The sequence below is a fragment of the Cannabis sativa genome, chromosome 9 (assembly GCF_029168945.1).
Source record: "Cannabis sativa cultivar Pink pepper isolate KNU-18-1 chromosome 9, ASM2916894v1, whole genome shotgun sequence".
Classification (NCBI taxonomy): domain Eukaryota; kingdom Viridiplantae; phylum Streptophyta; class Magnoliopsida; order Rosales; family Cannabaceae; genus Cannabis; species Cannabis sativa.
In genome coordinates this window covers 6,843,112-6,858,902 of record NC_083609.1, presented here as the reverse complement: position 1 = coordinate 6,858,902, position 15,791 = coordinate 6,843,112, and the positions used below count along the sequence as shown (strand labels likewise).

The 15,791-nt window shown below is 29.9% G+C and overlaps 1 protein-coding gene and 1 long non-coding RNA gene across 3 annotated transcripts; both read right to left on the bottom strand.

Annotated features, from left to right (window-relative positions):
- Positions 1–1,256: 1,256 nt before the first annotated feature.
- LOC115723068 (nuclear transcription factor Y subunit B-4) lies at positions 1,257–1,958 on the bottom strand. The gene has a single exon (XM_030652477.2). The coding sequence runs from the start codon at positions 1,853–1,855 to the stop codon at positions 1,364–1,366; it is 492 nt and encodes a 163-aa protein (XP_030508337.2). The 5' UTR covers positions 1,856–1,958; the 3' UTR covers positions 1,257–1,363.
- A 10,812-nt stretch (positions 1,959–12,770) lies between these two features.
- Positions 12,771–14,834, bottom strand: LOC115709410 (uncharacterized). 2 transcript variants are annotated; one of them, XR_004010237.2, is made up of 3 exons: positions 14,479–14,834; positions 13,505–13,760; positions 12,771–13,107 (listed from the first exon to the last, which is right to left on the bottom strand). It is a non-coding gene; the product is annotated as an uncharacterized LOC115709410 (long non-coding RNA). The 2 variants fall into 2 exon arrangements; XR_009684400.1 differs by having other exon boundaries at positions 13,505–14,372; positions 14,479–14,823.
- Between the last annotated feature and the right edge of the window lie 957 nt (positions 14,835–15,791).

Genomic DNA, 15,791 nt, shown 5'->3' with positions numbered 1-15,791 from the left:
TCTCTATATTTTCTTTACATTATTTAAATATTATATTTTTACATATATTTTATTAATTAAAATTAAAAAAATAATTAAACAAAGTAAAAAAAAAAATAAGAACAATTAATTAAAGAGTGAGAAAGAAAAAACATAAAATATATTTAGCTCACCACTATTTATTAAATTATACATAGACATATTTTTTAGAATTTAGATGTGCTATAATAGCTAAACTTTTAGGGCCCGTTTGGTACGCAGGATTGGACTGGATTGGACTGAAAAGGATTGGACTGGACTGGACAAGATTGGATTATGCTGAAAGTAATCCTGTGTTTGGTTTAAGAATGGACTGGACTATTTTATTTATTTCCTTTTAGAAAAAAAAAAACTTAAATTAAATAAAAACATATAATAATAAATTAAAATTAAAATATATAATAACAAATAAATATAAATAAATAATTCGTAGCAAAAAAAAATAATATATCATATATAATTAAAAATATATCATAAATATATAATAAAATATTTTGTCATATTTTTTATTTAATAAATAATTAAAATAGTAAAATAAAAATACTTGAATAATATAAAATTGTTTATCTTAAACACTAATTTAATCACTAATTTAATATAAATATTAATTTTTTAAAATATTTATATAAATTTTTTAGTAATTTAAAAATAATATATAATTTTATTGTCATATTTTTTTTTTCTTAGAATCAATTTAAGTAACTATTATTTAATTAATAATATTTTAAATTTTAAAAACTTATATATAATAATTCAAAATTATACAATTTTACTAATTTTAATGAATAAGTTTTTGATAAAAAAATGTATAAATAAATGTGTGATAATTATTTCCTTTAAATTCTAATTAAATTTAAAATATATTAATAAAATTTAAATTAAAAAAACGATAAAAAAAAAAATCTCACCTGCATGGGATTATTTATCCCACCCTGCTGGATGGGATAAATAATACCAGACAGATGAGGTTAACTGGATTAGTTATCCAGACTTCTAACATGCCCAAACACTGGATTGGACAAATTAGTCTGTCTAATCCAATCCAGTCCTGCGTACCAAACGGGAGCATTTAAGATCAATTTTAAGTCATTAGCTATTTTTTTTAGCTTTTTATAAAACATTTGATGAGAACAATATTCAAATGGTATATATACAAACAATTCTAAAAATTATTAAAATAATATTATATTATTATTTAATATATTAAATAATTAAATTTTATAATTGTATAATAATAATAATAATAATAAAAGAAATAGAAGGTAACTTTTTTAAGCATGTTTATACTTAGCATCATTTTTCAAGTAATAGCATGAAATTAATTGTTCAAGTGATACAAATTAATTCACAATAATGCATCGTCGTCGTTTGGAGAGACATAGTGATGAAACGCAGGAATATTTTGGTCGTTCAATCTTATCACCATCAAATTATTATTATTATTATTATTAATATTAATAGAGGAGGAGGACTTCTCTACTTCTAGCTCTCTATACCTATGCAAGTACCTCTTCAAAGGGCCCGCATACTCATCGAATCCCAAGGCGGCCAGAGCCCAGCACACGTCGTCTCCGTTCACCGTCTTCCGCCGCTCACGGCGGCACTTCTCCGAGGCCTCTCCAGTGACGAAACTCACGAACTCCGACACGCACTCTTGCATGGTCTCCTTGGCTTCCTTTGAGATCTTAGCGTTGGGTGGCAGTATTTGCTTCATCATCCTCCCCACGTTTGCTATCGGTAGCAGCCGTTGATCTTGATCTACTAACCTGTTTACACCGTCCGATGATGATTCATTGTAATTGGATGAAACACCAGCCCCGATTATTGACTTATCCATCTCTTTATATATTTATATATATGATTAATTAATTTAGAGAGAGAAAAAGAAAAGAAGAGAATGAAGTAGTAGTACTATAGATAGTACCACTTCGTGTGTATTTATAGTACTACTACTTATTATTTATTATATGTTTTAGGTAAAAAGAACAAATTAAACTATATTTTTATATGCATATATATAAAATAATTTCTTATTATTAGCATTTTTATGCTTTTAATTTTTTATATTAATAATATCTCTTAAAATATAGCTTTTACATTAAGATGGTTATTTTATCACATTCTATTAATTTTATTTTTTTTTATGAAATGAGTGATACAATAAATAATAAAATAAATACAAATTATATACTTTTACTTTTTATAGAGACAAGGCTAACTACAATAATTCAAACAAAGACAACTTCCAATAGCTAAAAATTTAGAAACAAAAAACTCTAACAGAGCATATAAAATATTTACATTCATACTAGCTAGTTATAAAAATGAGAAATGGTAAGGGCTTTTTAATTAAAGTGTGAATAAGAGATGATATATATTATTATTGGTACAATTTTTTATTGGATTTCACATATTGTAATTAAAAAAAATAATATCATAATTAATACTATTTAAGTGCCTTATAATAATATTTTATAATATTATTTTCACTCCAATAAAAATGTTATGTGGCAACTTATTATATTTCTTTTCAAAAATTAGCCTCCCTATGGTGTCCAAAAATTGACGCTAAGTAGTTAGTAATTTTTTATACCATATTTAGATTTTCTTTTTCAATTCTCATATATGATAAAAGTAATTTTTAAAACACGAATTTTCTTTTATTGGAACTTAAGTAGCGTTTGATTGGAAGGATTGAAATCATAGAAATAAGAATGAGAATGAGAATAAGAATAAGAATGGAATAGAGTCAAATTTAAAATGCATAAAAAAATTGATAAAAAGTTATTAAATTTTTTCTCATCACGCATTGGAATGGTATCTTTTTCTATTTTAAAATATAATAGTCATTCTACATAAATGATAGAAATCATTCCAATACTTTAATATGCAACCAGTAAAACACCAGTAGAACATCAGTGAAAACTTAATACAGTATACTGCAGTATGAAACTTATAAAAAAACACAGTAAAAAAGTAAGAAATACCGCCTGGCAATATTTTTGTAAAAAAATGACAAAAAATTAGTATACCATATAAATTTTCCTATATAAAAAGTTTAATTAATAATATAAAAAAATATTATGGAGATTATATATGTTTATTTATAGAACTAATACCGAGGTCCATTATGTTGTCGACCCGCAAATGCAATCTGAGTCTGCCAAGAAATAATTAATAATATACCCTTAACTTTTTTCCTAATTATTACTATAATATATATATAAATAAAAAAAAAACTTTTCTTTTTCTTAAAAAAATACATAAATGGATTCTGCGAGGGTTGTATTAATATTTGTAGATAATTAAAAATAAATAAAAAAAAGTTGTATACATGGACGTCGTCTAAACGTTAGAGAAAACCTATAAAAACTGTAATTAATAGAATCTTACCTGTCACCTCCATATTTAAATTCAAAGCTCTAATCTCTAAGCTATAATTAACATAGGGAAATTTGATTTTCTATACTTAGAAAATCAAAAAAAAATTTCCCTAAACCAAAAATTTAAAAACTAAAAAAACTATTCTTTTTTTTCAAAACCCCAAAAATACCTCCCTCACAATATTCTCTCTCTCTCTGCATCATCTCTCTCTCCCTCTATCTCACCCCAACCGCCCACCCTCACCCGAACCACCCTCACCCACCCACGTCAACCCCAACGCCGATCACCACCCTCACCCCCGTCGACCACGACCCCAACCCCTCCGACCCCAACCCCAACCCGAAAGAGCAACCCCAGTCCGACCCCAACCCGTCCAACCCTCTGAAACTTTTTTTTTTTCCTGCGATTTGAGAGAGGGAAGAAGACAGAGGTCCGATGGTCGGACCTTGGGGTCCGATGGGTCCGACCAATCGGACCCATCGGACCCCTAGGTCCGACCGCCTTTAATTTTTTTTTTTTTTCTGCGATTTGAGAGAGAGAGGAAGAAAGAGGTCCGATGGTCGGACCTTGGGGTCCGATGGGTCCGACCAATCGGACCCATCGGACCCCAAGGTCCGACCGTCTGTGAAATTTTTTTTTTTTCCTGCGATTTGAGAGAGAGAGGGGAAGAGAGAGGTCCGATGGTCGGACCATGGGGTCCGATGGATCCGATTGGTCGGACCCCATCGGACCTAGGGTGTGGGATTCTTGGGACCGGCCGAGACAGAGAGAGAGAGATGTTTGGGGGTATTTTTGGGGTTTTGAAAAAAAAGGTATAGTTTTTTTAGGGTTTAAATTATTGGTTTAGAAATCAAATTTTTTGATTTTTTAAGTATAGAAAATCAAATTTCCCTTAACATATATTGTGAGACACTTCTAATAACGTTTTAGTATGACAATACACACTTCTTTGGGAAAAAAAGAATTTAATAAATACCTCAATTAGACTATAACCCACCACCATATGACATTTTTTTTTAAAAAAAATTATGATAACATAAATATTATATAACTGTATTAACATAATAATTTATTTTCATATAATTATAAATTTTATTTATCATAAAAAAATTATTTTTAATTTATCATACAATATATATGATAAGTGTTTGATTGATCTATTTATTCTAACTCATTATTATAACTAGTAAATGTACGTAGCTGTGCTTCGCAAACCGCGGGATTGCTATCTTGCCCTTTCACTTTATATTCTTTGACGAATAGGTAGGCATACGAACAAGACAATTCGATCAATATCTTCTTAGCCTAGTTCGGTTTATAGTGCCCTCTGTCGGTTTGAATTTTATGTATAAATAATTAAAGCCCTGACCAAAAGACTACTCAAATACCTATTTTATTGGCATCAAGGGCCTTAGCCTAAGCCTCATAACCAAGAGCACTCGAGTGGGCTGCTTACTTTCAAGGGCTAGGATTTCCCTACTTCAACATGAGGACGAAGCGAAAAATCCATTCCGTTAGGAGCTTTAAACTCAAGTGTGTAATGAGTCTATCTCTTGTTACACACGATCGGGGTAAATAATCCTAATCTTAACTCCTAGAGCAAAGAGATGAGACTCGTCATAGTAAGGGATTGATGTATAATCCTCGTGTATGTAATAGTGTAAATATAAAATTTGATTCAATATTTTAAAAATTATTGGTCATTCTTTCTATTTAGTTAAACTATAATTTAGATATAGTGTTTCGTAAAATAAAGTATAATGATACACTGAATTTAATTGTAATCAAATATTTTTACCTTGACATTAAAATTTTCTCCTCCTAACCCTCATTGTGATCCGATTTATGATCTAATTATTACGCTGAATCGATCCAATTACACTGAACCAATCAAATCAAATATAATTATAAAAAATTGGACATCCAGTTATAGTTAAGTGAGCAGTTGTATTTTAATTGAGTTGGATCGGTTATTGGAAGAAACTTTCAAAATCTAATTAAAAACCGATCTAATCTAATTATATGCAATCAATATTAAAATCATATTATATTTATTTTTTTAATAAAAAAATATTTAAATTTTATTTTTATTTGTTATTTATTAATTTTCGATAAACTTTATTACACATAACTAAAGAAATCCTTCAAATAAATCCTAAGAACGAATTCCTACTACTAAAATTTTGATAAAATAATAAATAAAAATTATAACTAATTAAGCAATATTAGATTGAATAATAAAAATATTTTATTTAATCATTATATATGATAAAAAAAAATTAATTTTTGACAAATAAAAGTGAAGATTAATGGACTTATTTATACTATATTGGACAATATACAAAATGGTTCCTAAACAATGTGGGATTGTTTCTAAAATATTTATCATCAAACTTTCTTCAAAAATAAGAAAGTCTCACAAATAAGTAAAAATAAAAAAAAAAATCATATAAAATGCCACCTAAATTATTTGTTAATTTCCTTTATATAAATATATAAATAGATTAATAAATGATGCTATGTTACTATAGTTATTTTATATTTTTATACAATTGTAAACAATTTTGAAAATTAACTATTATTATAAATACTAAAAATTTGTATTTAGATTAAATCACTAATTAGCTTTCCTTTATAAAATTAATATCCAAATACAATATACTTAAATTTTAAACATTTATGTTTATAAAAATTATAATAAGAAGATTTAGTTCTTTTGGTTTCTTTTTTTTTATACATAAGTATTTTCTTTTGATTTGTATTTTTTTTATTATTATTTGTGTTAAATGTATGTAAGATTTTTCGTTTATATTTTGTTGATATGTTATCAATTTTTTTATTGTATACTATATAATTCTTATTATTTTTTACAGAGTTATAAATAATTTTTTATTTTTTCATAAATAATTTTTTGTTCATCAGGTAAACAATACTACTACAAAAATAATTTTTCCCGACATTTTTAAGCAGTCGTTTAAAGTATTCATGTCGGTTTCTATAACTGTTGCCTATACGACCGTCGCAAAACGGGCAAAATAGGTGACAGATAAAAACCGTTGCTAATGTGGACTTCCCGACGGTTTAAAATTGTCACATGTAACAGGGTATAGGCAACGGTTTTAAACCGTACCCTATATATGGGATGTGTTATTACATCTTTGTTCAAGTCCTTTAAATTGTTAATGGCTCTATTTGTAGATCTTTCTCGAGAGCATTTTCATTGGTGGTTATGGTGTGGTGTTGGGTGTGGTTTGACAGGAACTTAGTTTTGTTTGGGAAGAAGCAGTCGCATCTAAAGGTGATTGAGGAGCTAGCTTTCTCTGCTCTGTTGGAGTTCACGGGTGCTGGTGTGGTTGATGTGCAATTGTTGGTTTAAATGGTGCGAGGGCTGGTGTGGTTGCTGGTATTTCTGGTTTAAATGGTGTTTGTGCTGTGGAGTCGGGTGTGAGGCATGGGAGCAGGGGTTGGGTGCCTCCGTTGCATGGTTCTTTCTCTTTGTTCAATGATGTTGTTGTCACTCTGGGTCGAGGTTTCGTTGGTTGTGGTGGTGTGATTAGGGATGGTGCAAGGGTTATTTAGGCGACCTGTGCAGTTGGGTGTGTGGGTGATTTTAAGGTTGAGATTGCTGAACTCATGGCTCTTCAGTAGAGGCTCATATGTGCTTTTCATTTGGGTTTTTTAGTGTCATTGAGATTGATTCATTATGTGTTTGCAATTGGGTTAGACCTATTGTTGAGGAGATTGTTTCTCTTTTAGCTGATGTTGGTGGTGGCTCGTGTCGAGCCATTTCACATGCTGCAAATAGTGTGGCCCATGCACTGGCAAAGTCTATTACGTATGCGTTAAGAGTTTGTACTTGGACTGATGCTTCTTCTAGATTTATTAGTGTTCCTATAACAGTTGATTTAGTTCGTTAATAATATAGTAGAACCTCTATCCAAGAATATATAGAGGTATATTTTATTAATACAGGATTTCAAAATGTATAACTAATTACAATTTAAAGGTTATTCTTATATATAATTGATCTAAATTGAGACTTCATATTTTTGTAATAAATTAGAGATTATTTTTTAATAGAGTATCTATTTAGATAGAGTAACACTATACCATGTTTTCTTTTTAAAAAAATATATATTCTCTCTCATCCACTTCATATCCTACCAATCTCACAAACCACAATTCAAAGCAAGCAATATTATACATATATTAAGTTACCATTTCTCATTAAGAGCATTGCTATTAGGCACCAGTGGTGCCTAGCACCTTTGCGACATGTTGCGTTACAATTAGCTAGCAATACTTCTTAAAAGCTATAAAATTAAATTATGTGGGACCCGATAATTAGTTAGACCAATAGCAATATTAACACATAGGAGGGTGCTAAATACCACTGGTTCCCTTTAGCATTTTTTAACAATATTATACATATTTATTAATATTTTTATTTAGCTAGTTAATCAGAGTCTTTATATATGCTGTGTGGATTCAGCAAATCTTAATCACAGAATTTACATAATTATATATAATAAAGTCATAATAAATTAATCACAAAGTTTACGTCATTCTATACGACAGCAACACATTTTATTTTTATATAATCATTTTTAGGAGCTAAACTAAATATTATTGGCAAGGTTGATTACATGTATAAATAAATAAATAATACGGGAATTATTTTATATATTATTATTATTTTTTTAATTTACGGTTTGAGTTTTCGATGTGAGTTGTTATATGGATGTTGATTATAATTTAAGTTGCTCCGTTATTATGTTAGTTGTTATGTGAATTTTTATAAAAATAAAAAAACTAATTTAAAATGTAAAAATAAAAAAACCTATAAATAATATTTATAGATACAACTTTATAGTAATTGGCTTTTATTTATTTTATTGATTAAATCAATTATTTTTTAATTTTTTTAATTTACAATTTGAGTTTTTTTAGTAGTTTTTACGTGAGTTGTTATAGGGATGTTGATTACAATTTAAATTACTGGATTAGTTATTATACAAATTGTTATGTAAATTTTCATAAAAAAAAAATGTAAAATCTATAACCTCTATAAAAATGAGAATAGTTTTGGGCTTTCCACTAAGTAAATTACACAATTAGCCTTTACTAAATATTAAATTACAAGAAAAAAATTCATTATTTTGATAACCACAAAATAAATAAATAACAACTAAATATACACAATAATTAAGTGACTCATAATCTTTCCCTCTTATTAACATTTTTTATTAATGCTTTCAATTTTTTTTTTTTTTTATAATCTTCTCTATAATAATTTCTTTTTGTAACTTAAATTATATTTTTAAAATACTTCTTTTTTAAAATTAAAAATTTACTTCCATCCTAGAAATAATTTATTTATTATTTTATTTAATAAAAAAGACAATAAAAAAACGGGTAAATACCATTTTAGATCTCGTGTTTTGCAAAAGTTAGCTATTGAGCCCTCTATTTTGTTAAATGACAAAAAGGACCCTATATTTTTCAAAATAGTAAAAATAAGACCTTAAGCTCTATTATTAATAATTTTTTTTTTAATATAACCAACTTTTAACACGAATAGATACAGAAAATGTAACTAGTTTTGTCATAACAACTATAGATCAGATTATTATTAAGATTTATTTTGATAAAAAATTAGTTCAAGGTCCTATTTGTACAATTTTAGAAAATACATGGTCTATTTTATCATTTAACAAAACAGAGAGTAATTAATAACTTTTACAAAATATAGAGTCCAAAATAGTATTTACTCTAAAAATAACACACATTTACTTATACAAGTGTCTTTTATTTATTATAAAAAAAACCAAACTTATAAATTTTTAAAATTATTAAAATTTATATATAAAATTACATTTAATTTGATACACGTGCGGATCACGTGTGTCTCTACTAGTATAATATTTATAGCTACAACTTTATTGACAAGGTTCTCGAAGCATTTGGTTATGGAGAAAAGTTTCGCTCCTTGATCTCTAAATGTATTAGTTCTGTTTGCTTCTCAATCTTGCTGAATGGGGGCCCCCTAAAGCAGTTCCGGCCTTCCCGTGGTATCCGTCAAGGGGATCCGCTTTCGCCCTATTTATTTGTCCTGGGTAGTGAAATTCTCTCTCGCCTGATTCATCGTGAGGAACTCTCTGGGCAGATTCATGGTTTTCAATGCAATAGTAGATGTCCTCCTATTTCTCACCTCATGTATGCTGATGATACTTTCCTTTTTTGTAAGGCCGACTATCGTGAGGTTTCAAGGGTCAAGGAGTGCTTGGATCTTTATTGCTCGTGGTCTGGCCAGCAACTTAATATCAATAAGTCTTCTCTAATTTTTTCCAACAATTCCAGCGAGGAAATGATTTCTGAAATTGTTAATCTCTTGGGATTCCGGTTACTCTCTAGAGATGATAAATTCTTGGGGTGCCCTCTCCTCTTTTCAAAGAGTGCTACTCGGGATTTTAGCTATGTGTTGGAAAATATTAAGGCTCGGCTTTCTGGTTGGCGAAGCAAGCTTCTATCACAGGCGGGTCGTTCGACCTTGATCAAATCTGTTATAGCCTCTATACCGGTCTATACGATGTCTACTTTCCTTCTGCCTAAATCCATTTGTGAAGCCATGGATAGTGTGGTTAGGAAATTTTGGTGGATAGGGAGTTCAGAAAAGACTCACTTTTTGACTCTCACTAACTGGGATTCCTTATGTAAGCCTCGGAGTTGTGGAGGCCTGGGGTTCAAGAAGTTTAGAACTTTCAATTGTGCGTTGATTGCTAAACTGGGATGGATCTTGGCTTCTAACCCCTCTCGGCCCTGGTGTAAATTGCTACTTGCTAAGTACGGTTCTCACAATTCGACTTTTTGGAATCTCATCTTACCTCGGAATGCCTCTCGCGTGGCCAAAGGAATTATGGGGTCTCGGGATTTGATTCGTAATGAAAGTTGTTGGGTAGTGGGCAACGGGTCTATGATTGATCTTTGGTCTGCTCCTTGGATTCCATGGCTTGATTGGGAGTCTTATTGCGCTGCCTTCAATCCAAGATGCCGGTTCCCTAAAATTTCCTTTCTTAGTGAGCTTCTTGATGATTTTGGAAACTTTGATTCTAATGTGACCGATCAGTGGTTCATTCCTACCTTGACTGCCCGTTTGGGGGAAGTGATAAAACTGCCTATGGGAGAACCGGACCAATTGATTTGGAGAAGCAATGCTTCTGGCACCTTCTCGGTAAAAGGGGCTTACAAGGCTCTAATCAGAGATTCGTTGAGTGCCCCTGAGCTAGTGTGGTCTCAGATTTGGAAAGCTCCGATCCATGAACGATCCAAGTTCTTCGTTTGGAAGGTGGCAAGGGATCTTCTCCCCTGTGGTAAGCGTCTTTCATTTATATTCCCTACTAATATGAGATGTATTTTCTGCGAGGATGAGGAAGATTCAATCATTCATCTCTTTCTCAAGTGTCCGTTGGCCCGTAAATGCTGGTTTAGTACGCAATGGGGAATTAGAAGCGATTGCCTAAATTTGAATACTCCGAAAGAGTTGGTGCTATGGCTGCTATCTAAATTTCCTGGTCAGATTTCTCCCCCGGATAGTGATCTGTTTACTCAGGTGGCGGTCTCTCTTTGCTTCACCTTATGGAATGCGCGAAATGCTTGCTTCCATGAAGGAATTTTGGTCTCCCCGGAGGTCATTCTCTGTAAAGCCTTGACTGGGGTGCAGGAGTGGAGAGCATCCTGTTCCAAATTGATCTCTGAACCGACTGTTCTCCCCTTGATTTCGCCTTTGACTTCCCATGGCTCGGTGAGAGCTTTCTCTGATGCTGCTGTTCGTGGTTCCATTGCTTTCACTGCTACCATTCTTTTGGACTCGGAGGGTCAAATTTTGGGTGCTGCAACCTTCAAGTTCCAGGTTTCCTCGCCCTTGGAAGCGGAAGCCCGTGGTCTCCTCTCAGCTATGGAATTCTGTGCTTCTTCGGGATGGACTGAGGCCCTTTTCCTGTCGGATTGCAAGACCCTGGTGCAAGCTTTACAAGACCGTAGATGTCCTTCCTGGAAGTTGTTACCTCTTTTTTCTAATCTCTTTTCTTTGTTGTGTAATGGTAATGGGGTGAATGTTTGTTGGGTGCCTAGAAACCACAATATCCTTGCTCATGAGTTGGCTCGCTGGGCTGCGTCCCTTGGGGTTTGCCAACCTCTCTCTGTTGAGGATATCCTCCCGATTGTGGGGGATTTGAACACCTTTGTGTAAGTTGGTTGTGCTTTATAAGGTATCCTTTCATCAAAAAAAAAAAAAAACTTTATAGCAATTGGCTTTTATTTATTTTATTGATTAAATCAACAATTCAACAGCGTACTTTCTTATGAATTAATTATTTAACAAACTTTAATTTATTACTTTCAGTTTCAGGCGCAGCCAAAGTGGAGGAGCACTGAAATATTTTGTACAATATCCAATCAAAACTATTTTCTGTCGAATATATATACTTTACAAATGGATTAATTATTCCCTTTCAAAATAAAAAAAAAAATAAAAATAAAAATAAAATGGATTAATTATTCACTCCCATTAGCAAATAAGTGTTTCAATATTGATTAAAAAAAAAACTCATAATAATAATAATAATAATAATAATAATAATAATAATAATAATAATAATAATAAGATTTTATTAGAAGGTTATTTTTCTTTCTTCTTGTCACTACTCATTTGATATTTAATTATAGCATATCATTTAATAAAATTTTTTATGCAATCTATTTATTATTAGACGATAATGTAAAAATTAAGTATTGTTATAATGATAAAAAAAAAGTAATAGACTAAAAATTTGAAAATGTTTTAAAAATACATCAATTTAGAAATTTTTTCATTTTTACTCTTTAAATTTTTTTATTTAAAAAAATATCTCTTCAATAATAAACTATTTTTTAGTTATTTTATAGTTTAATTATAGTTGTCATGAGATTTTTTTAGTTGATTTATAGTCGTCGTGTGGTTGATTTCACATTATTTTTTAGTTATTTCACTACACCAAAATTTGGATTTATTAACATTTGAAAATGTCACTTTTAGGTAGTTTTAGTAACATTAATGGATTTAATAACATTTGTGAAAAATGTAAGATATACTAATGTGAGTAAAGGTGTAAATGTCACTATATTATTTTTAGTATCATTTGAAAAAATGTCACTAAAAATAATTAAATATTAATTTTAAATATTAATTTTATAATAAAATAAAAATCGTATATATATTTTAATTTTTTTATTAAATGATTATTTTAATATAATTAATTTTTTATTTTCTAATAAGAAACATATAATTAGAAAATGGAATTTTGTAAAGTAAATATATAGACATTATCATAAGATAAAATTTTATAAATACTTTTCATTAATTTATATCAATAACAGATTAACATTACAATAAAAATTTATTTATACAAAATATCCAAATAAACACCTAACAAAAACTTAAATCAATACATTTACAAAGATTGAGTAAAACTAAATTCATGTCCATACAACCAATTTCTTTTATTTCTTCAAAGAAGATCTCTTTATTTTGTTTTACAATCTGCATAATCCAAAATGCTTGTACAGGCACATCAACAACTCCTAAATTTCACTAAATCACGAGCTCCCTCTCTCCAAGTCATTTCTAGCTTAAGATGGTCCATACATCAATATAACCTGAAACAAGGACTTCAAATAATAAAACAAAATAAGGATGACATAGTGAAGATTATAATCGTACACTAAAAGTAAAATAGATGCAATATAATGATTGGTAAAGTTAAAAAAATTTCTTCATTCTCAATAATTAGTGTCATGGTAAATAAGTTTCATGGAAACAAACAAAAGTATAAGAACCATCAAGATCACAGAAAATTCATTAACAATAATCAATATCATGAATACACCTGAAGAAAATAACCCAGCTCAGGAAATAGATAAAATGAACAAAAACAATAGTATATGCACAGTAAATCAAAAAAATTATATCACAAAACTCAAAAACAAATTCAAACCAAGAGTCGTATACAATAAACATACATATACAATTAAAAGAAAATTAAATATTAGTGTATGGGAGCTTTACCTAGACTCACACTGGGTTTAGAAATCTAGACTATGACATCCACATCCATCCACAATAGGGAGCAGAGGAACCCAAACGTCGGCAACATTCAATAGTCAATTACATAATTAAGAGCTTCGAAACCAATTTTTGGGTGAATCATGTTGTACTCAATGAGAGGATTTCTTTCTTGTTGGGTGGATCGTATTTGAGGAAAGATCAAAAAGTGTTAAACTCACTTTTTAAAACATATATACGAAATTGTCACCCATTTAACCTGAAAATAATCTCAACATAAGTAGTGAAGTCAAACACAGGATATCTTTCACCTAAAATTTGAATCCTTACACTTGGTGTCATACCTACAGCAATAACCAGTCAAAAATAAAGAAACTAACAGAATCACATTGCTCAAAAAACTTATTCAACAAAATTTACCAAGCCTACTTCATAATCCATATGTGAATTACTGTGTCTTCATCCACATATATCATAGAAAGAAACCCAAAAATTTTAGCTATGTCCCCACCATCATTACCTCTCTCAAATTGAGGTAACTTTATAAGATTAAATTTCTCCTTACTTATATCAAAAGCAATTATCCCTGTAAATAATTCCAGTTCATCTTCATCATCAGTTGTATTACTATTTTCATAGCCAATAGACCAATGAATGAAGTTATTAACATTAATGGACATGCCCAATGCCCATAGATGGTGTAACAGTAGCATATTCAAATTCTTGAAATAGGTTAGGCATTGTTATTGCTTTCCATGAATTGTTTCTCAAACTATATAAATCCCAATTTGGTGACCCTCTTTAAAAGAATGTCGAGGTGTGAACACCACCACTTTGAAATCATTGGTTAAGGGGTCATAGCCAAGCCCACCTAAACAATAATATTTATCTTCAGATCTAATCATTGGCTATGTTTATGCCTATTACTCATATACAGAGAAGAGAGGAAAAAATAGAGAAAGCAGAGAGAGACTTACCCATTCAGAGAAAGAGCACATCGAGAGATCGAGAGAGATAATGAGAGGACCGAGAAAGGGGAAGGAAGCTTGATTTGTGGTCGGCCTGCGCCGTCGATGGCTAAACAATAGCCGTCTGACTCGTCATGCGCGGAGAGCAAGAGAACTATAGAGAAAGAATAGCTCGAAGGGGAAAGATAGCTTAGGGGTTTAAGGTTTTAGGGGCCGGCGAATCTCATGGTGGGGTCGGATTGGACCGTCGGTGACAGAAAAGAGTTCCACCGGGACTGAGAAGAGAAACCGTGTGGTGAGAGGGTGAACCTAAAATGGGGGGCAAGAGACCTCGTGTAACTGTGAAATGATATTTTTTTCATATTAAATTTTTTAAATTTTTTTACTAATATTTATTTATTTATTTGAAAATTTTAGTAATATTTTTTTTTTTTGAAACAGTTAGTAATATTAATTAAAAGCATTATTTTCTATTGTTCAAAAATAGATATTTTACTCACATTTTAAAATGCCATTAATTTTCATATTTCGTGACACTTTTACAAATGTCATTATTTATACATTTTAGTGACATTTTTTTATATACTATTAAATTTAAATATATATAAACTAGTGACGTTTTATATCAAATGTCAATAAAACATATAAATCCAAACATTTTAAAGAAATGTTATTAATCAAAATGTCATTTACTCACTTTAAAGTGACATTTTTTTTATCAAATGTTACTAAACCGATATTTTTACAACATTTTTCTACAAATGTTACAAAACCAAATGTCACTAATGTGATATTTTGGTGTAGTGTTTTTTTTTTAAATTTTTGCTGAACAAAGTGTATTTTTGTAATTAAAAATTTTAGATAGTAAAATTGTAAATAAAACACAAAAAAGAAATATTTTTGAAAATTTCCAAAAAAAAATTATATAATAGACAAAAAAAATTGAATTTTTTTTTTATAATATGGAGGGGAGGATAAAAAAATGCATTTTTTTTATATTGTGGAGGGGAGGGTAATTGTCTAATTGATAATTATTTTTAAGTGAGACGACATTATATATATACTCATATTTTTTTAAATAATAATAATAATAAATAAAGAATGCATTATGACTATATATAATTGGGATTGTTTGAATGTACTAATGACAATTTGCATCCATAATCAAATTTCCATTGGATAAAGCATGGTTCGTAGGAAGTCAATTACTGCAAACTTTTCAAATAAAATGTTTAATTTTTAGCGGCATTTTGCGACGCCACAAAGAAGTCTACCATGTCTCCGTCTCTGTAGAATCGGACTGAATCAATTCCTCTCTCATG